This window comes from Capricornis sumatraensis, chromosome 17 (genome assembly GCF_032405125.1).
Source record: "Capricornis sumatraensis isolate serow.1 chromosome 17, serow.2, whole genome shotgun sequence".
Classification (NCBI taxonomy): domain Eukaryota; kingdom Metazoa; phylum Chordata; class Mammalia; order Artiodactyla; family Bovidae; genus Capricornis; species Capricornis sumatraensis.
Window position 1 is genome coordinate 71360209 of NC_091085.1, and position 21705 is coordinate 71381913.

Genomic DNA, 21705 nt, shown 5'->3' on the forward strand with positions numbered 1-21705 from the left:
CCCAGATCAAATCTCACCTCTTCCTAAGTGTGAGATCTTGGGCGGTGGCATTCCTTTTCTGTGCCTCAGTTTCCACATCTGCCAAATGGGAACGAAAATGCCCACCTTGAAGGTCTGCTCTGAGGAGAGGTACTGGGTATGCAGTTGGCGCCCGACAAGTAAGGGTTAATGTTATCACCACCCCCTACCCCAGCCTCAGGGTGGTTTTGGCTCCTCCCACCCCAGGACATCACCCAAGGACGCCAGAAAGACCCAGGAGAGGAATGGATGCGATGGATGCGATGGATGCGGTGAACACTTGTCACAGCCTTGCAGGCCTGGCAGCCCACCCAGGGTGCTTGGAAGCGCTGTGATAAGGACAGGGGAACATCTTAAACCGCCGTGTGGATTGCAGCTGGAGTGCCCTGGAGCACAGGCTCTGCAGGCCCACAGATCCAAGTTCAAGTCCTGCCTCCACCGGGGCTGCCTGGTGACCCTGATCTGGTTCCTTTCAGAGCCTGAGTTTCAGCACCTGCTGAGTGAGGATAATAAGCCTTCCCTGCCTGGGTGGGGATGATGCTGGGGAGATAAGGTAGGCCGAGTGTCCAGCCAGGCACTGGGTACTGTCAGCACCATCATTCCCTGTCTTCTGACCTCTTTGCCGGCTGCTCTGCCTGCCTTTGTGTAGAGGGGGTACTGAGGCTGGGAGGAGTGAGGGCCCCCAGCAGAGGGACTTGCAAGAGCAAAGGCCCGGAGGCCTTGAACACCACGCTTGGGGCACTGAGCTCCTGGGGCACAGGAAGAAGTTGTCTTGGAAGGATGTGGGTGCTGAGTTCCCCCAGAGGCCCCTCGCAGCTTCCCATGAACCCTGCAGCCCCGTCCTGGGTGGGTTCATGCAGGTCACTGACCTCCCTCTGGCTGCCCAAGGGGAACAGAGTCCAGTGCTCACACCCAGGGACCCTCCCTTCCTCTCTCGGCTGCTTATCTCCACTTGGCCTCCCGATCTGGGCTGCCTTTTCCCCTTGACCTCCCCTCCCTGGAGCCCAGGAACGTCAGGATCACGCACACATGTGCCCCCCAAGTACACGCCTGTGGCCTTGTTTTCTTCAGTAGTGAGATAACAAGAGCCAGGATCTATGCTGAGAACTCTCCAGAAGTCTAGTTATTTAGTCCCAGAATAGTGCAGTGCAAGAGGAGTCACTATTTTCCCCCACTTTGCCGATGGGAAAACCAAGGCCCAAGGCAAGTAAATGATTCTCCTCTGGTCCCCAGCTAAGATTAAACCCAGGCAACCTGACTCCTGAGCTGGGCACTCAGCCCCTCCACCATTAGGCCTCCATGAGAGCCTGAGTTTGATGGGCTGGTTGTCCGGCCTGACCAGAGAGGGAAAATGCTTGCCTAAAATCACACAGCAAGACAGGGACAGGATGGGAGATTTTGTCAGTTTGAGCTCTAAGCTGCGCACTCAGTGTATTCCTCAGGTTTGCTGGAGTGGAAGATGGGGAGGGGGGTCAAGTTGCATCCTTGGGAGGTCTCATTAACCTGTCATTTAGCATAAACCATTTTCTCCCTGCCTCTCTCCACACCCACAACCTAGCCCTGAACCAACCTGAGCCAGTGAATGACAGGGCAGGGGCTGGGGAGTGGGGGAGAGGGGAGGGGTGTCAGCCCCCAGGCCATCATTACTTTTATTGAATTTAATTGTAGGGGAGTTAAAAATAGAATTCCAATAATGGACTTCGAGGCCCAGCAACAGGGTTTACCAGACACCGGTTTTGGGTGGAGGATGCCTTTCTGAATCCAAAAATCAGACCCCAGAGTCTGCTCTTTCATCTACACCCATGCCTCCCACTGGCATCCCAGCATGAGTGTACCTTGTATGCTCTGATCGTCCCTTGGCATTGCCCAAGGATGGGGAATCAGTGTTGTCATGGTGACCAGATTTTATCTGCGGCGTTAGGGATTGGGTGCAAGGGATCCGTGGCATTGGGGGCAAGGGTTGGGTCTCAGCCCCTGGGACTGGCCAGTGTGACCTGGCTTTTCCCATGAAGACTCATCTCAGTGTATCCAGTCCCCACTCTTCTGTTATTCCAAGATTTTTCTTGGAGCATTGGCGGTTGCCATGGAAACGGCTTTTGAGGCAAATGTGCCCATGTGAGTTGAGGAAGAATTCTTTAAGAAAATGGGGAGATTGCCATACTCCCTGACTCTGTGAGGGGGGCCCTTGATTTCTGGAGTCTCCAAAGACTGCTGCTTCTGGGTACACCTGGAGCTGGAGGAGGATTTGCGGTCAGCTCCTCAGGCCCTTTGCTGGCCTCTTGCCTCCAGTCTCTCCTCTTCCAAGGCAGTCCCCATATCAGTCACGTGGGTTAGAGGTGGGGTCATTTTAGAAAAATGGACACCTTTCTGCTTAAAATCCACCCATGTCCCCTATTACCCACGGGATAAATTTGGTGACTTGCAGGAGGTCTTATAATCTGACCCCTCTTCTTTTCTCAGCCATATCTCCTGACCTCCCTGCAAAATCACCGCCCCTCCCCTCCCCCACTCTCTAATCTCACATTACCCAGCCTCTGGACCTTTGCAGTTTCCTCTGCAAATGTGCCTTGTCCCCCCACCACTCCATTAAGAAAAGGCTTCACACCCTCCAAGGCTCAGCTGAAATGGTACCTCCTCCAAGAAGCCCCCCCTGCTTTCTCTGGTCATCTTCTCTTTGCTTTGTACAGAGTCAGGGCAACAAACTCAGCCAGCAACAGGGTCAGGCAGGAGGCATGATTGACTAACTTTGGAACATTCTCTGCTTCCACAAAGAATCCACGCTCTCCCATGAAAGCTGAAAGGGAGAATGACTTGGTTCATCTTTCTCTCCCCAGATTGCTCTTGTTTCAACAACAGAGCCCGGGCAGGCTCTGTGGTGAACTGCAGCTGATTCATTGCCCCAGAGTCAAGGAAACTATAGGGAAGTTGCCAAGAGCCCCATCCGGTCTGTAATGCAGGCCCAGGAGGGCTAGTTTGCTGCCAGACTGGATTTTAGGTGACATCTCAGAGCACTCACTGTGCCGTGCTCCTGCACCCACCTCCTACTGTGGAGCATAGACTCCCACAGCCTCCAATAAGCTGTGTGGCTCTTAGAAGGTACTCACTAGGTGCCTTTTGAATGGATGCTTGAATGAATGGAGCCATGCTCTTTCCTGAACCTCTGAAACCTCAGGCCTGCCTCAGGGCCTTTGCACTGGCCCTTCCCACTATCTGAAGAGCTCTCCCATCAGACAGTGATACCTCTTCCTCTCCCTGTATTCAAGTCGGCTCAAAGGTAAGCTCTATCAGAGCCCTTCTCTGAACACTCTGCCTAAAGTAGCACCCACCCCCATCTCTATGCCCCACTCCTCTTTATATTCTAGTTCACAGCAGATGGCAGCACCTGTTACATTCACTTCATTTTTCCAGCATCTACATAGTGCTTCCAACAAACCAGACAAGCTTCTGAACATGACGAGCGTAAACTCATTTAATCCCTGGAGCAACCCTGTGAGGGAAGAGCTATCACCCCCATTTTTCAGATGAGGAAACCGAGGCACGGAGAGGTGTGGAGACTTGCCCACAGTCACGCAGCTGGTGAGCGTCAGGGCAGGGATTCAAACCCAGGCAGTCTGACTCCAGACTTTTTGTCTCCTTTATTACAATCCACACCTTCGAGAATGTCAGCCCCTCCAGGGAAGCAGCGTATCTGTTTTGTTCCTTGCTGTAGCCCCTGCGCCTGGCACACAATAAGCATTTAATAAATAATTCTTGAAAGGATGGAGGAAGGAAGAAAGGAGGATCAGAGAACTGGAGGGAAGAATCCTTGGGCTTCCAAGGTTTCCGTTAGCCCAACATCAAGGCCATCTTGTCGGAAGTTTCTCAGCCTCCCGGAGGGTTTGAGTCAGCCTGTCTGGAAGGGACCCCGCCCTGCCTCCCCTCCCCCTCCCTCCCTCTCCAATTGGGCTTCTGTTTTCTGACCTCTCCCAGACAAAGGTGCCAAACCGCACTCCTGGAGCCCCTGGGCCCATGCTGCGCACACTTCCTTCTGTGACAGGGCCAGTGGAGGAGAACATTCCAGGCCAGAGGCAGGAAGTCTCTGGAACAAGGTGGCCTGGAGCAAACGGGGCCTTTGGGCAGCCAGCGAGGAGCCTGGGAGGGGCCGCTGACGGCCAGATGTGCCGGGGCCTCAGGGCTGCTCAGGGGACAAGCAGATGGGATATGGGAATAGGCCGGGAGTGGGTCCAGGACCGGATGCTGCAGCCTCTCGGCATCTCCAGTTTACCCAACATTTCCTGACATCCCTGGTGGCTCAGATGGCAAAGAATCTACCTGCAAGGCAGGAGACCCGGGTTTGATCCCTGGGTTGGGAAGATCTTCTGGAGGAGGGCACAGGAACCCACTCCAGTATTCTTGTCTGGAGAATCCCTATGGGCAGAGGAGCCCGGCAGGCTACAGTCCATGAGGTCACAGAGTCAGATAGGACTGAGCGGCTGATACTTTCCCTGACCTCTGATCCTGCCTCCAGGGTCCCAGAGAAGGCCACACCCTGCCCTTGGACTCTAAAATAATGGACCCCACTGAGAGAGTGGAAATGTGTTTTCCAGTTTCATCACTGCGAGGTAAATCCGCTTTCCTATAAAATTAATAACTATTAACATTAATAGTGTTGGCAACCATGATCAGGGCAGGCAGGATGCCAAGCACTTCACCAGCCTGGTTTTATCGAATCCTCACATATCCCAGAGAAAGAGGCTGTGGATGAGGGGCCTGAGACTCAGAGAGGTGAAGCTACCTGTTCAAGGTTACACAGCCTCCAAGTGTTGGAGTTGGAGTTGAAACCTAGTTCTAAGCGACAGAACACGATTCCAGGGACAACCAGGAGAAGAGAATCCTGAAGTCCAGCCTGGAGATCCTGATTATACCACGCTGAAGCTGAAGCTCCAATACCTTGGCCACCTGATGCGGAGAGCCAACTCGTTAGAAAAGACCCTGATGCGGGGAAAGACTGAGGGCAGGAGGAGAAGGGGGCGACAGAGGACGAGATGGTCGTACGGTATGGTTGACTCAATGGACATGACTTTGAGCAAGCTGCAGGAGATGGTGAAGGACAGGGAAGCCTGGCGTGCTGCAGTCCATGGGGTTGCAGAGTCAGACGTGACTGAGGGATGGAACAATTGCTCACTTTCCGGGTAACTTTGGGAAAGACCATGAAACTTGTTTGAATCTCAGTGTTCTCATCTGTTAAATGGGCATTAAGGGAAATCAAGCATCATTTGAGACCCTACAGGGGGCTAGCTGTTTGGCTACATCCTTCGTATCGGTCATTTCCCTTCATCTTCAGTGTCTCTAGGTCCCAGGGTGGAAATGGGAGGTTGGAGAATGGGCCACATAGCTCGGGCCATCTCCTTGTTATCCTTAGCTTCCGGGTCGACCGAGGGACTACACTCAAGCTGAGAAATGCTTTTCAGAGGCTCTGGTGGAGGATGTGGGTATGCCGGGAAGGGAGATGGGGCTAAGAGGGGGAGAGCCTGGCGGGAGCCATGGTCTCCTCATCCGGCCCTAGGCGGCATCTGGTCTGGGTGGAGAAGCCTGGGAGCGACCGCTGGCTGGCTCCCAGCCCTCCTCGGCTTCCAGACCCCATCCAGGCTCACGTTCGAGCTCCGTGGGTTTCCTGGAAAACACAGCTCTTTCCTTTGGTTCCGAATCTGGATATTCAGCCTGGCTTTCTCCCCTCCACGGAACAGCGAGGCTGCTGGCTCTCACAGACTTGTCACCATCTGATTTCTCTATACAAACATTTGCTGAGCACCTGCTGTGTGCCGGGTACCATTCATATCATCATTTCATTTCACAGTAACCTTAGGAAGGAGGTGGTAATATCAGCCCCGCTTTACTGATGAAGACACTGAGACTCGATGTGGTCTCAGTGTGGTCTGAGACCACATCATCACAGTCTGCAAGAACCCCAGACTCGAGGTCTCGATGGTGCAGAAGCTTGTAACTTCACCTTGAACTTCTAGCCCAGAGATCTTAGGTCTGCAAGGGGGTCCCCAGAGATTGCTTCATCCCTTGGATTTTCTGAAAAGGAAATTTTTACTGGGAACCTTACTATAGCTCAGAGAGGTAAAGCAACTTGTCTGAGGTCACACAGCACGGAGCCAAGCCATGCTATCTTTTTACTGGCACAAGGCTGGGGACAGGCCCTTGGCCCATTCAACCACGGCATATTTTAAAGCTGGAAGAGAGATTTTGACACGATCAACTCCAACCTCCTTGTTTCATAGTTGGGGAAACCAAGGCCCCAAAGGGTCAAGGATTTATCTAAAGACATTTGCCAAGTAGATCTTGTAAGGTATAGTAGAGAGAGCCCTGGGGTTCTTAATCTGGGTTCAAATCCTACTTCTGCCTCTTGCTAGCCACGTGACCTTGAGTAAGACTCTTAACCTCTCTGGCCTCAGCTTCCGCAGCTCTAACATGGCCATGACTACCACCTCCATCGCCCAGGGTTTGTGTGAGATGATGCACGTAAGGTGCTTCTCAGTGTCCTGGCACACACAGTAGCAGCGTCAGTCGCTCAGTCGTGTCCGATTCTTTGCGACCCCACGAAATTTAGCCCACCAGGCTCTCCTGTCCATGGGATTCTCCAATGCTGGAGTGAACTGCCATTCCCTTCTCCAGAGGATCTTCCTGACCCAGAGGCTGAACCAGAGCTCCTGCATTGTAGGCAGATCTTTACCATCTGAGCTACAGGGAAGATTCACATAGTAGGTGCTCAATAAAATATTGATACTTTGGTGACTATTATGAATAATATTTAACCCTGGCATTTGAGGGTCCAAGACTTCACCAGCACATCCAGGTGGGACTCTGGGGTGACTTCCAAGGGCCTGGTGAGGCTTTTGAAGCAGCAGAGGGAGGACTGTGGGGGCAGATGAGGCTGACGCCCAGCTTCCTTGCCCTTCTCCCTCACAGTAGGTGGGGGCACTGTTGATGGGGACCAGGCCTTTGCCTGCCTCCTTCCGCGTGTCTCAAGGTACTCGGAGAAGAAGTCTTGCTCTGGAGCTGTGTTAGATGCAGGACCAAAGGTGGCCTTTGCTGGCTTGGATCTAGCAGGGACAGGGGCAGGAACTATGACAACTCAGAGCACCCAGGGCTACTCAGTGTCTGGGCTCCCAGCCCACGCTGTGAGCAGGACACCGAGGGTATTGCCATGGCCAGCTCCTGGCTCGGGCAGAAGGCGACCACCGCTGGCAGCCTCCTCCAACCACATCCTGCTCTGTTCACGTAAACACCCCTGCGCCTGCTGCCTTCCAGATACGTTGTGTACACAGCTCGGGGATTATTTGCTTGAATGGACTCAAGGCTTCAGGGGATTAAGCGAATGCAGTGCCGGGTCTCCCAGTCCAGGGGGTTACAAACATGGGAGAAAGCTTGTGTATAGGCCACCTCCAGGGGCTGGGGCAGTGTTTACGGGGGAGAGACCCAGGCTATTTCCCCAACAGCTTTGGATGGAAGCTGAGTGTCCCGGAGAACACACTGTGTTTGTGCACGGGACCCATAGTCGGGGCCAGAGTGGCTTTCTGGCCTGGAAGGAGAGACATACATCCACACACTCTTGCTGGGGGCCTTGTGTGACTGAAATAGCTGTTAGGTCTGCAGAAAAAAATAGCGCTTCCCAGGTAGCGCTAGTGGTAAAGAATCTGCTTGCCAGTGCAGGAGACCCAAGAGATGCAGGTTGGATCCCTCGGTGGGGAAGACCCCCTGGAGGAAGGAAATGGAAACCCACTTCAGTACTCTTGCCTGGGAAGTCTCACGGACAGAGGAGAGAGGCGGACTACGTACGGTCCATGGGGTGGCAAAGAGCTTGACGTGACTTAGCGACTAAAGAATGACGACAAAGAGCAAAGCGGGGGCCGCCAAGGGCTTTCAAGTGGGGGAGAGCTGGGATGTGGTTTGCGTTTTGACATGATCTCTCCAGCTACGAGGTAGAAAATGAAATCAGTGGAAACGGCATGCTGGTTAGGGGGTCTCTAGCAGTCGGCCAGGTGGGCAGAAACGATGGGCGGATTTGTGAGCTGTTTAGGAAACAGACATGGGGATGTCTTGAGGGGGCGTGCTGAGAGTCTGGACTCTGGGTCAGAGTCTCAGAGGGAAATGGATGACCCACTCGAACGGGGTCTGTTTTAAAGGGGACTTAAAACAAATGATTTGTTTGACTGCATCAGGTCTTAATTGTATCATACAACATCTTTGTTGTGGCCCACGGGCCCTCTAGTTGTGGCCCACGGACCCTCTGGCTGTGGCCCACGGACCCTCTGGCTGTGGCCCACGGGCCCTCTGGTTGTGGCCCATGGGCCCTCAACCCTCTAGTTGAGTCCCATGGGCTCAGTAGTTGTGACGAGCGAGCTTAGTCTCTCCTGGCCACGTGGATCTTAATTCCCTGACCAGGGATCAGACCCACGTCCCCTGTATTGCAAGGCAGATTCTTCACTGCTGGACCATGAGGGAAGTCCCTCACATGGGGTCTCGATGAGCCTTTTGCTGTCTACCCTTTCTAAGTCCTTCCTAGCCTAAATGATCATCAGAAGCATAAAGGATGGGCAGGACTTCAGGTCTGAGAATACAAGGAGACCCTCCTGCCCTTTAAGCCAGGCGGTCGGGGAGGAACTGGTTACTGGGACCCAGGCTGTGTAGTCAGGACTGACTCATGGAGACCCTGCAGGGAGGCCGCTGGGACCATAGACACCTGACTTGCCCTCTTCCTGTCCTGTAGCCCCTGCTGGGCCTTCAAGGATAAACCCAACTAGGGGTCAGAGGGCAAGGAGTCTAGTGATGGTGTTTCTGGGGGCACAGAGCAAGGGGCAGTGATCAGGGGCACAGAGCACACTGCGGAGAAGGGATGGGTCATTCTAACAAGGGTGATGCTGTGTGGTGCAGTGGACGTTTGCAGGGTCTCCCGCTTCTGTGCTCTCATCAGCCATTGGAGGTTTCCTGGGGCCTCTGGCCTCTGGGCAAGTGGACTGCTCACGTCCAAGGGCATAAGCTTTTGCCTTGCTCGTTGCTTTTGCTCACTGCTGCAGAGTGTCCCCATCCAAACACAGCCCCATCCAAACTCAAAGAAAATGGGGCCGCCTGTTAGCGGGCCAGCTCCTTCCATCTCGCTGCAGTGACTCAGCCAGAGCTCCCGCGTGTGGGCGTGGGACCGGGGAGGAAACTTTCCCCTGACACAGGGCTAATTCTGTCCGGGCGCTGGCAGCCAGTCCTGCGGCTGGAATGGGCATGGCTTCTATGTGCTTTCATGGTTCCTGCATCTCTCAGACTCGTGGATCCAGGGATGGGAACCCCGAGGTATCTCTAAGAGCTGTCTGTGGGGGCTGGGAGGCCCCCTCGCTCTGCCCTGGAGGATGAGGCCAGCCAGGGGGCTGTGGCAGCAGGCCAAGATAACAGGACCAAAGTCGGCGGGCCCGGCCTGGGTGGTGGCGGGTGGATACTGCCGAGGAGAGACATTTGTGATAGGAGAGTCATGCCTGCAAGGTCCCATTATGGTTCAAACCTGCTCGCTGAGGCTGTGGTCTTGGCAAGTAGAAACGGCCAAGGTTAGGGGGTCAGAGAGTCCTTGGTTCAAACCCTGGGATGATGCATCAAGGCTGTGTGAGCCTGGGAGAGTCACTTCACCTCTCTGAGCGAGGCTTCATTTGCAAATCTGTGCAGTAAGTGGGGACGGACGTGGAGCGGTGAAGATGTACGGGGCGCCAGGTGGACTTCTAGGCTCTGGGATACATCACACACAAGACAGGCTGAGGCCCTCTTCTTTGAGGCTTAGGGAGGGTCAGTTCCTCTCCCGGACCTCCGTTTTTCCCAGCTACAAAACAGGATGCCTCTGGGGGCCCTCTTAGCTCCTAAAAGCCTTTGGGAGGCTGAGAAGGCTGGAGGAGAGGCCTCCAGGGCCGCCCAGCCCAGACTGTAGGGGTGGGCCATGGGGGAGGTGGGAGAGGGGACAGGAGTCCGGCCAAACGCGGAGGGAAGGATTTCCAGTTTCCCCGCTGGGCTCCCACGCCCACGGGCCCTGATCAAGCCCCTGCATTCGGCCTGGGGCCGGGGGCTGCCGGAGGAAGCTTAGACTGGGCTGGAGAGGCAGCAGGCTGGGAGAGGGGCAGCTGTCGGTTTAGGTGTTCCAGGCACCCAGGTGAGTGATGCTAGCAGGTGAGGGGTGGCTGGGCCTCTGCAGGGACCGGTGGAGGGAAGATGAGGGGAGAGGGAGGGGACAGGGAGACAGAGATAAGGCAGGGAGGCTGCACTGAGAAGCGAGAGCAGGGAGAAGGAGAGACAGAGACAGGGACAGACAGAGTCGGAAAAGCACAAGGCGAGACAGAAGGAGCGAGACCAGGACGGGGTGACTGAGGAACCAGCAGGGAGCGACCCAGACTCGGACAGAAAGGGGGCGAGCCTCTGCAGACTCTAGCAGGGCATGGAGATGAAGCAGAAGGCCACACCTGCTGCCCAAATGCCTCTCAGCCCTGCTGTCCCCCGAGCCCAGGGCACCCAGGCCAGCAGGTGGCAGCTGGAGGAGCTGGGGGGACTCCTAAGGACCAGGGTTCACCTCCCTGCCCCGCCACTAACCGGGTGTGTGACTGCAGGCAAGTCCCCCTTCGCCCACTGGTGCCTGGCCTCGGGCGTCCCCTCGGTAAACCTGGACAGGTGACAGTGGCTGTGCAGGCTTCAGGGGTGGCGGGGGTTCCAGGTGAGAAGAGCTGTGCCCACAGCCACCCCAGCCTCCTCTCCAGGGCCAGGGAGCAGCAGATTCCACAGGCCCCTGAAGGATGGGTGGATGCATGAGCCCCGCCTCCAAAGGGCTTTTCCTGCGGCGCGCAGGATGTGACCCTTGGGATGTGACGCGCTCCCATTAGGCAGATGGGCTCGGAGGACACCCCTGGGGGCCTGGAGTCTCGTCTTGCTCCATGAACAGAATGCACACCCCGAATCTGTGGGGGTTCTTGAGCGATCCCGCCAGGGCAACCCCCAGAGGATTCTGGAATGTTCCGAGGAGGCGAGGCAGTGGACAAAGAAAGAGAGTGGGGGTTGGGAGGTCAGCAGGCTTGGAGCTTCCTCTCCAGGAATTGGACCTACCTTGCTGAGCTGAGCCAGCTGTGTGATGTTGGGCACCTTACTGACCTCTCTGGGCCAGTTTCCCCATCTGTAACAGTGCTTAGAACTATGCCTGGAAATTGGTGAGGACTCTACACGTGTTTGTTTAAGAAAAACGAAGCCAGAAACATCTGCCTGAGGTTTTTGCTCTCTGTGGTGGGAGGAACTAGATACGGCCTAACACCCTGCCCCCTCACGCCACCACAGCCACTTCCCCAACAAGGGTCTGGCCCAGCCGGTGGGGAGAGCAGGACCAAACATGCAGAACCTCCTGCCTGGTCCGTCCGGTCCCAGCTCGGACTGGGCTGACGCTATTCCTCTCATGCGCTGGTCTGGGTTCATTCCCGGCCTGCGGGAGGCGGCTGGCATGGAGGGGCTCTCAGGGCCCCAGGCAGGGCCAAAGCCGCTTGCTGGGCCGCTCCCTGCCCAGTGTGGCTTCATGAGGGCTTCAGTGACCTAGGCATGGGCGGCTCACTGCCCCGGGCAGGGATCTGGGGTGTTTTGCTCGTTTCCTGTGTGTTTTCCTGGACCTCAGGAGAGGAGAGAAGTCTGCCATAATGATACCCTTCCACCCCACCTTCATCTGGCCTCCGGAAACCCCCGCACTTGTCTAATGTTCCTTCATTCCCTTTATCCCCAGTTCCTTCTCGCTGTGCCTTCCCAGCGAGGCACTCTAATCTGTTCACAGTGTATCTTGTTGTTCAGCCCTGTTCTTTTGTGTTACTGTGCGGCTGCTTTTAGATGTGTGCTTTCACTGTACTTACGCGCTATCTGGGTAGGTGGTTTTAAGATGCAGGGCGTTCCTTTGCTGTATGTACACTTGCTAATCTGCGGCCTCTAACAGCTGTCTAGCTCTGGGGCTTTCACACGTTGCCTCTTCGCACGTAGCCTCTCCCACAACAGCTGGACGTCAGCCGCCTCCAGCTCCTAGCCATCAGCAGATGCCTGTGTGCGCTGCCCAGACCCCTGGATCCCTGAGTGTCACAGCGCACAAAGCTCTTGCTTCCTGACGGCTTGCACCTGTGGCTCGGCCAGCGGACTGCCCTCAGTGGGCAGGCAGCGCCTGGGACGGTGCCCCTCCCAGGACAGGATGGAGGGATATAAACAGCTTCCTGGAATGTGACCTCCATTGTTTCCTGACCCTGCCCTGAACCAAGGCCACCTTCCTTGGGCCTCTGCCTGGTGCTGCCCCCTTGACCGACCTCTTCCCTTTCCCAATCTTACTTCTCCAGTCACTTACTGGGGTTTCCTGGAACACTTCCTTAATAATCACGTTTGCAGGAAGGCTGATGTGAGGTTTGCTCCTGAAGAATCCAAGATAAGGCATGCCTTCCCCACCCGCCTACCAATCCTGCACACGGGCACCTCGAAGCATGATTCTTCCTGGGGCGTGGCCTGAAGCCTTTGCCAGCCCGAGGGCTCCATCCCAGCTTTCTAGTCCTCTTGGTGGTTCTCATTTGCACCTCCTTGTTTATCAGTTTGTCTAACGCCTCCTGTAAGGTTTCCCTCCTGAACATTATCTGTTTAGATCATTAGCCCATTTTTTCTGCCGGGGTTGCAGTCTCTCTGGATTTTCAGGAAGGTGCTCTCTGTACATTCTAGGTGGCAGTCCCAGTGCGGAGGAAGCAAACTGGAAGAACAGCAAAGAGCAAGGTTAAGTTCTAACAGTAAATGACAACTGTGGAGGTGTTGTGGGCTGGAACCGCATCTCCTCCCCTAAATTCCTAAGTTGCTGTCCTAACCCCCAGTACTTTGGGAGCATGACTGTATTTGGAGACAGGGTTAAAATTTTTTATTTTTAAAAAATATATTTTTATATTGGAGTATAGTTACTTTACAATGCTGTGTTAGTTTCTGCTGCACAGAGAAGGGATGAATACATACATCCCTCCCTCTGAAGCCTCCCTCCCACCCCTCTGGGTCATCACAGAGCACTGAGCTGAGCTCCCCGTGCTATGCAGCTGCTTCCCGCGAGCTATTTCACACCCAGCAGTGTATATATGTCTGTTTTGCTCTCCCAGTTCATCCTACTCTCTTCTTCTCCCTCTGTGTTCACATGTCCGGCCTCTACAGGAGACAGGGCTTTTAAAGTGGCGATTAGCATAAAGTGAGGTCTCTGGGGGGATGCTTAATCCAACCTGCCTGATGCCCTTCTATGAAGAGGTGATTAGGACGCTGACCCACACAGGGGGAGACCGTGAGGACGTCGTAATATCCTGAGGACCTGCTTGGTGCCCACCTTCTTCCCTGACCTGGACACAGAGCTGAATAAGACCAGTCCTCACCCTCAGGTAGCTTGCAGTCCAGTCAGGCGTGTTGTTTTTTGTTCAGTCGCTGAGTCATGTCCGACTGTTTGCGACCCCATGGACTGCTGCACGCCAGGCTTCCCTGTCCTTATCTCTTGGAGTTAGCTCAAAAACACATCCATTGAGTCAGTGAGGCCCTTCAAGCATCTCATCCTCTGTCACTCCCTTCTCCTCTTGCCCCCAGTCTTTCCCAGCATCAGGGTCTTTTCCAATGAGTTGGCTCATCACATCAAGTGGCCAAAGTATTGGAGCTTCAGCTTCAGCATCAGTCCTTCCCATGAATATTCAGGGTTGATTTCCTTTAGGATGGACTGGTTGGATCTCCTCCCAGTCCAAAGGACTCTCAAGAGTCTTCTCCAACACCACAGTTCGAAAGCATCAATTCTTCGGCGCTCAGCTTTCTTTATGGTCCGGCTCTCACATCCATTCTTGACTACTGGGAAAACCATGGCTTTGTCGGAGCTTTGTCAGCAAACTGATAGCTCTGCTTTTTAACATGCTGTGTGTAAAAGCCAGTAATAATCATATGAACACCATGGGGCCCGGAGTAGGGAGCCGGGTGCCCTGGGAGCCTGAACAGGGGGGTGTTAGTATCCTGCACTGCTGTAACAGATTACTGCAGACTGCGTGGCTTAAAATGACTAAAATGCACACTCAGTTGTGCCTCCGGAGGCCAGAAGTCTGCAGGGAGCTGTCGCAAGCTGGGCTTCCTCGGAAGGCTCTGGGGAGGCTCCCTTCTGGGTGCCCCAGTTCTGGGGCTCTGGGCATCCCTCGGCTCCTGGCCACATCCCTCCAGTCTCTGCCTCCCTTTTCACATGGCTTCTCTGTTCCCCTGTCAAATCTCCTTCTGTCATCTCCTCTCACGGGGACACTTGTCTTTGGGGTTAGAGGCCACCTTCTCCCAAGGTGATCTCATCTTGGGATCCTTATGTCAACTATATCGGCAAAGATCCTTTTTCCAAATAAGGTCACATTCACAGGTTCTGGTAGATGTATCTTTTTTTTTTTTTTTTTTTTTAAGGGAAGATTTAACCTACCCCAGGGGGTGGGGGTTGTCGTGGCAGTCTGGAAAAGAATTTCCAGACATAGAGCATTTCATCAGGGAGTGAGTTTATTAAGAACAAAGAGCAGAGAGAACGTGGGTGCTGCGAGCACAGCGGGCTGACCTCCTGACAGAGCAGGGGGAGCTGACCGTGAGAACAGCGGGCCAGCTCAAGCGAGAGCTGACGCTTTTGGTGGGTTAGTAGCCAATTTTTATAGCCTCAAGACAAAGGAAATTCCTGCTGGAAAGGTGGCATTAGGTGATTGCTCAGGGTGCTCTAGGGTGAGTACAGGGGTGGGCATTTTTGCCTAATATGGGGTTAGGAAATCTGCTGGTGATGGTCAGGGGGGCTTCTGGCAATGGTTACAAAGGGGGCTCGATCAGTTTCAGAGGTGACCTTGGTTCTGGGCTCCACTTCTGTGACCGTGGTGCAAGGCCTCATACTGGTGGTCTTGGGGTGGGAACGCCACGAGGGTGGGGGTACACCAAGAGAAACCTTCCTGGAGAGAGGAGCCTGGTTTCAGGGCTGAGTCTGAAGCTGTAGAGGAAATTAGAGAGAGTGATTTTGATTTTTGGCAGGTGCCGAGTAGCAAATATGTTGGTCAAAAAGGTTTTAGGGGATTCCCTCATGGTCCAGTGGTTAGGACTCTGTGCTCCTAATACCAAGGGCCCAGGTTTGATCCCTGATTAGGGAACTAAGATCCTGTAAGTTGCGGTGCGGCCAAAAAAAAAGGTTTTAGTTGCTTCACTTCAGGACGCTTTGTCTCTTCACAAAACAGAGCTCTCAGACCTCCCAGGACCTTGACCTCGATTTGCCTGGGTCTTTCCCTGTCGTCCTCGCCGAGCCTGGGACAAGCTGGAGGGCCTTAACTCATCCTCCCAGTGGTCCTGAGAAGTCGGTAGGGCAGGGGTTTCTATCAGTCCCATTTTGCAGATGGCACAACTGAGGCTCAGATGGGGAGGCGACTTGGTCGGGTGACACAGGGAGTCTCCCCGCCATGCCACCCCCTCCTCCGTGGTCCCAAAAGGGCACAAGTTGGAGATGACAGGAGGAATCTGGGAGTGGAGCCAGGACAGCTTGTCTGTCCCCTGGGCTCCTGGGGAGCCTAGGGCAGAAAGAGGGATAGTCTGGCGAGACTCACCTGCCCACCTGGACTGTGATAGACAACGTCAGCTTGGCAAACGATTCCCAGCTGTGCCATAGACCTCAGATCATCCTGAAAACTGGGAACATAGGTTCCTCGAGGAGCCAAGAAAGGTCAGCAAAGAGGAGGTGTCCTGGGAGGGTGGAGCTGGGGTCCCTGGGGCATCAGCAAGGGTGCGAACAGACACAGGAAGGAGTGCTCACTTCCTGGAAAGCAAGGCGGTGAAGAGCAGGCTGAGTCAGAGCAGCCTGGGTGTGAGGGTGCGTGTGTGCCTGCTCAGTCCCTTCAGTCGTGTCCAGCTCTTTGTCACCCCATGGACTGCAGCCCTCCAGGCTGCTCTGTCCATGGGATTCTCCAGGCAAGGATATTGGAGTGGGTTCAGTTCAGTCCAGTTCAGTCACTCAGTCGTGTCCGACTCTTTGGGACCCCATGAATCGCAGCACGCCAGGCCTCCCTGTCCATCACCAACTCCCAGAGTTTACCCAAACTCATGTCCATCGAGTCGGTGATGCCATCCAGCCATCTCATCCTCTGTCGTCCCCTTCTCCTCCTGCCCCCAATCCCTCCCAGCATCAGAGTCTTTTCCAATGAGTCAACTCTTCGCATGAGGTGGCCAAAGTATTGGAGTTTCAGCTTCAGCATCAGTCCTTCCCATGAACACCCAGGACTGATCTCCTTTAGGATGGACTGGTTGGATCTCCTTGCAGTTCAAGGGACTCTCAAGAGTCTTCTCCAACACCACAGTTCAAAAGCATCAATTCTTCAGCACTCAGCACCCACTTCCAGTACTCTTGCCTGGAAAATCCCATGGATGGAGGAGTCTGGTGGGCTGCAGTCCATGGGGTAGCTAAGAGTCAGACATGACTGAGCGACTTCACTTTTCACTTTCATGCATTGGAGAAGGGGATGGCAACCCATTCCCGTGTTCTGGCCTGGAGAATCCCAGTGACGGGGGAGCCTGGTGGGCTGCCGTCTATGGGGTTGCACAGAGTCGGACATGACTGAAGCGACTTAGCAGCAGCAGCAGCAGCAGCAGCAGCAGCAACTTTCTTCACAGTCCAACTCTCACATCCATACATGACCATTGGAAAAACCAGAGCCTTGACTAGACGGACCTTTGTTGGCAAAGTAATATCTCTGCTTTTTAATATGCTGTCTAGGTTGGTCATAACTTTCCTTCCAAGGAGTAAACGTCTTTTAATTTCATGGCTGCAGTCACCATCTGCAGTGATTTTGGAGCCCCCCAAAATAAAGTCAGCCACTGTTTCCACTGTTTCCCCATCTATTTCCCATGAGGTGATGGGACCAGATGCCATGATCTTAGTTTTCTGAATCTTGAGCTTTAAGCCAAATTTTTCACTCTCCTCTTTCACTTTCATCAAGAGGCTTTTTAGTTCCTCTTCACTTTCTGCCATAAGGGTGGTGTCATCTGCTTATCTGAGGTTATTGATATTTCTCCCGGCAATCTTGATTCCAGCTTGTGTTTCTTCCAGCCCAGCGTTTCTCATGATGTACTCTGCATGTAAGTTAAATAAGCAGGGTGACAATATACAGCCTTGACGGACTCCTTTTCCTATTTGGAGCCAGTCTGTTGTTCTAACTGTTGCTTCCTGACCTGCATACAGATTTCTCAAGAGGCAGGTAGTTAGGGCTCCTTATATGCCACTGTGCTCTGCAACAGCTTTACAAGGATATCAGTAGCTTCCAGGTAAGAAAATCGAGGTTCAGAGAGGTGAAGCATCTTGCCCAAGGCCACACAGCTGGGAAATCTGACTCCAGAGCCTGACTTCCAAGGATCCTGAGTGAAAACTCTCTTGGGTTCCCGCTGCTTGAATGAGGAATTCAGAGTCCCAGTACCACCTCTCTGAGCTCTCCAAGCCTTCACTTTGAATCCCGAGAGCCCAGACTGTCATCACGTTCTTGATCTTCCCACGGAGCTGTCCACCCCATTTCTGTTTCCCTTGCCCTCAAGGCCCCCCGCAAGCAGCTACCAGTGGGAAATCACCCCTGGGATGCTGTATCGGCCCTGGACAGTGATGCTACCCACTGCTTCTGTCACGTGCCTTTCAGCGAAGCCCCTGCCCAGTGAGACATGCCCAGGAGAATCCAGGGTTAGGGAACAACATTACTCCCTAAGCTGCTTCCTCCATCTCCATACATGAAGTCCTACCACGGATCACATTACCCTTTCTGATGCGGCCACAAGGAAGCTCAGAGTTGCAGGTCAGAGGCCTCAAGCCCATTGATTCTGCTGTTTGCAGTTTCTGCCCTGGTTTGGGTTGGCTCTGATGTCTCCATCTAGTTAAACGTTTTGTTGGTTATAGTCCCTTGTGATAGACAAATCGGTGCACACATTAACCCAAACACTTCACCTAGCATTTTAGGGGTGCAGTGTTTTTTTTTTTCTGTTTGTTGTTTGCACCTCCCCAACAAATGCCAGTAGTGATAACGCTATTACTTCCAAGGTAAAGGTAAGGGTTAGGGGAAGGTCACACAGCAGGCTGACCAGATGTGCTGCGGTGGCGGGGGTGGGTCGGGGGAGATGGGGGTTGGGATGAAGGGTTTAGCTGTTGATCTGAGTTCATGAGACTCCACCACTTGCCAGCTGGGTAACCCTGGGCCCGCCTCTCAGCGTCTCTGAGCCTCTGCTTCCTCCTCTGTAAAGCGGGAGTAACTGGTACGTTCTGTGTCTGGCACTGAGTCCACCCAGACCCCTGGTTCTTAGATCGAGAGCCAATTGCCGCGCCTTGTTCTGCCCTGCAGGTATTTCCAGCTGTGTTTGGGGGCTGACCGGCCAGGGACCACCACTGGAGAGCTGTGGATGTAACAGTGAAACGGTGAGGGGCTCTTGTGGTCTGAAATCCTCTCTCCAAAGGGCAGCAGTGGGAGGCCAGGACGAGGCAGGGGCGCTGGTGGCGCAGCTGTCCCCTGGGTTTTGGGAATCTGGTCAGAGTCAGGTTCAAAGCACTGTGCACCTCTCCTTCATTGCGCTTAGCTTCACTGCAATTTTTCCACGATTGGAGGGTGGTTTGTTTGGTTTTTTTTTTTGGATGAGTGTTTGTCTCCCACTAGACTATAAAGGAAAAAGAGAGTCCCAGAGAGGCAGCAAAAACACGGTGGCCCAGAAGGTAAGCGTCCGAGGCTGCCCTGACTCATGGACTGCCCCTTCCCAGCTTTGTGCTCTTGGGCACATAACTTAAGCTCTCTGTGCCTCAATTTCCTCATCTGTAAAGTGGGGTTTGTAACCACTTCATTGAGTTGTTATGAGGATGAAAGGACTTTGCATACATCCACCCTTTAGAATAGTACCCGGTATATAGTAGGTGCCTGCGAGCTGTTTGTCAAATAAATAAAATAGCAAAGCCACCCAGCTGGTCTTGGTCACAGCCAGGGAGGACACTGTTGGGCTCGCTGGTGGTAATCAACCTCTTAAATCCAGTTATACATTTTGTTGGTTATAGTTCCTCGTGATAGATAAATCAGTGCACACGTCAGCCCACACACTTCAGCCAGTGTTTTAAAGGTGCAGCGTTTTTGTTTGTTTGTTCACTCCTCCCCAGCCAACGCCAGGAGCTCTTTGTTTTCCTGAGTGTATTCATTTTGGCTGCGCTGGGTCTTTGCTGCCGTGTGGGCTCTTCTCTGGTTGTGGCAAGCGGGAGCTACTCTCTGGTCTGGTGCACAGGCTTCTCACTGTGGTGGCTTCTCACAGGCTCGAGGGCGCCCGGGCTTCAGTAACTGGGCCTTGCAGGCTCGGCAGTGGCAGCTCTCGGCTTCTAGAGCACAGGCTCAGTGGCTGTGGTGGATGGGCTCAGGTGCTCCTCCGCAGGTGTAATCTTCGCCAGTCAGGGATCGAGCCCACGCCTCGGGCATCGGCAGGCAGGTTCATGACCACTGGGCCACCAGGGAAGCCCTTTAAAGCCAGTTCTAATCCAAGTTCCCCTCACGCCCCCTGTCTCCCCTGGCAGAGAATGGAGGCTGAGGATTACAACGCCTCCTACGAGGACTACCCCGACGACTTGGACCCCATCGTGGTTCTGGAGGAGTTGTCTCCCCTGGAAGGCAGAGTGGTCAGGATCTTCCTGGTGGTGGTCTACAGCATCATCTGCCTCCTCGGGATCCTGGGCAACGGCTTGGTGATCGTCATCACCACCTGCAAGATGAAGAGGACGGTGAACACCGTCTGGTTCCTCAACCTGGCCGTGGCCGACTTCCTGTTCAACATCTTCCTCCCCATGCACATCGCCTACGCCGCCCTGGACTACCACTGGGTGTTCGGGACGGCCATGTGCAAGATCAGCAACTTCCTGCTCATCCACAACATGTTCACCAGCGTCTTCCTGCTGACCGTCATCAGCTTCGACCGCTGCGTCTCCGTGCTCCTCCCGGTCTGGTCCCAGAACCACCGCAGTGTCCGGCTCGCTTACACGGCCTGCCTGGTCATCTGGGTCCTGGCTTTTTTCTTGAGTTCCCCGTCCCTCGTCTTCCGGGACACGGCCCACCTGCACGGGAAGATATCCTGCTTTAACAACTTCAGCCTGTCGGCCACCGGCTCTTCGCCGTGGCCGGCTCACCCCCAGGCGGACCCGGCGGGCTCCAGCCGGCACATGGTGGTGACCGTCACCCGCTTCCTCTGCGGCTTCCTGGTGCCGGGCCTCATCACCACCGCCTGCTACTTCACCATCGCCTACAAGCTACAGCGCAGCCGCCTGGCCAAGACCAAGAAGCCCTTCAAGATCATCCTGACCATCATCGTCACCTTCTTCCTCTGCTGGTGCCCCTACCACGCCTTCTACCTCCTGGAGCTCCGGCGTGGCTCCGTGCCTCCCTCCGTCTTCAGCCTGGGCGTGCCCCTGGCCACCGCCATCGCCATCGCCAACAGCTGCATGAACCCCATCCTGTACGTCTTCATGGGTCAGGACTTCAAGAAGTTCAGGGTGGCCCTCTTCTCCCGTCTGGTCAATGCCCTGAGTGAGGACACAGGGCATTCCTCCTACCCCAGCCACAGGAGCTTTACCAAGATGTCATCCGTGAACGAGAGGGAGACTGGCATGCTCTGAGCCTCGCCCGGAAATCCCCCCAGTGGATGCTCCCAACCTTGGAGGAGGCTCAAAGCTACACCTTCTGGAGACCATGGCAGGAACCCTCCCCACCCCCCAACAGTGGACACTCCCAACCTTGGAGACTCAGAGCTATGCCTTCTGGACACCACAACAGGAGCCTCCTGGGCAACCCACAGACGCCCACTGTATTTTACGTGGGGCTGAGCAGTGTTTTTGAGCTGGGAATCCAGGGTTTGGAACACCTTTCCTGCGGTGCTGCGGTGCCTAGGCTTGGACCAGTATTCTGCACATCTTCGGAGACTTGCCTTGACCAACGCAAAGCAAAAAAGGGAGAATTTTCTAAAGCACTGCCATGAACTGGGCTGGGCATAAGACAGAGGGATTCAGTTACCTACCTGAGCACTTCCCAGGCACGACACAGACAGTTTGCAAGGTCCGTTTCTGGTGTAAGGAGAGGAGGTCAGAGCCAAGCCAGTGTGATGTAGATCGCGCCTCGCCACGGAGCCCTATATTAATAGCTGGCCAGAAATCCTGCTCTTAGGCCATTCTTCAGGTCTCGGGCGTGGTGGAATGCACACACCTTTTCCAGGCCACTTGGGAAGAGAAGGTGACATATGAGCACAGAAACTCCTGGGACCATACATTTGACTTTCAGATCAGCTGGAAAGATAGACAACAGGTCCTGAGTGGGGCATGGGGCTTTTTAATGGGGGCAAGAGAAGGGCTGCAGGGCTACAGGGCTACAGCGAAGACTTGGGTCTTGTGGGGGAAGGAGTGGAGAAAGGAAAGATCTTTCAGAGGGCATGTGACAGGAAACAGCTCACCCTAGAACCCTCCAGGGCAATGGTGCTGTGTTGAGGGTGGGGTCAGGCTGCCACCCCCTCGCCCAAGCCCTGACCTCAATTTGCATTTGTTCCCCTGGGGCTGGTTCGAGGTGGGCAGCCCCCTACTCACTCCATCACGGCAATTCTTCCCTCTTCCCCGACCCACTGACTCTGGCTGTTGAT

At 54.4% G+C, this 21705-nt stretch overlaps 1 protein-coding gene across 2 annotated transcripts in view; it reads left to right on the forward strand.

The window, feature by feature from the left end:
- CMKLR1 (chemerin chemokine-like receptor 1) overlaps positions 1–21325 on the forward strand; it is a 41155-nt gene extending 19830 nt beyond the window's left edge. Inside the window, exons 1-2 of one of the 2 annotated variants that reach the window (XM_068990238.1) lie at positions 18467–18475; positions 19604–21325. In XM_068990238.1, coding sequence (XP_068846339.1) covers positions 19607–20695 — 1089 coding nt within the window. In that variant the 5' untranslated portion in view covers positions 18467–18475; positions 19604–19606 and the 3' untranslated portion in view covers positions 20696–21325. Of the gene's footprint in view, positions 1–18466; positions 18476–19603 lie in introns of those variants that run through there. The other variant, XM_068990237.1, reaches the window with a different exon arrangement.
- Positions 21326–21705: the final 380 nt, after the last annotated feature.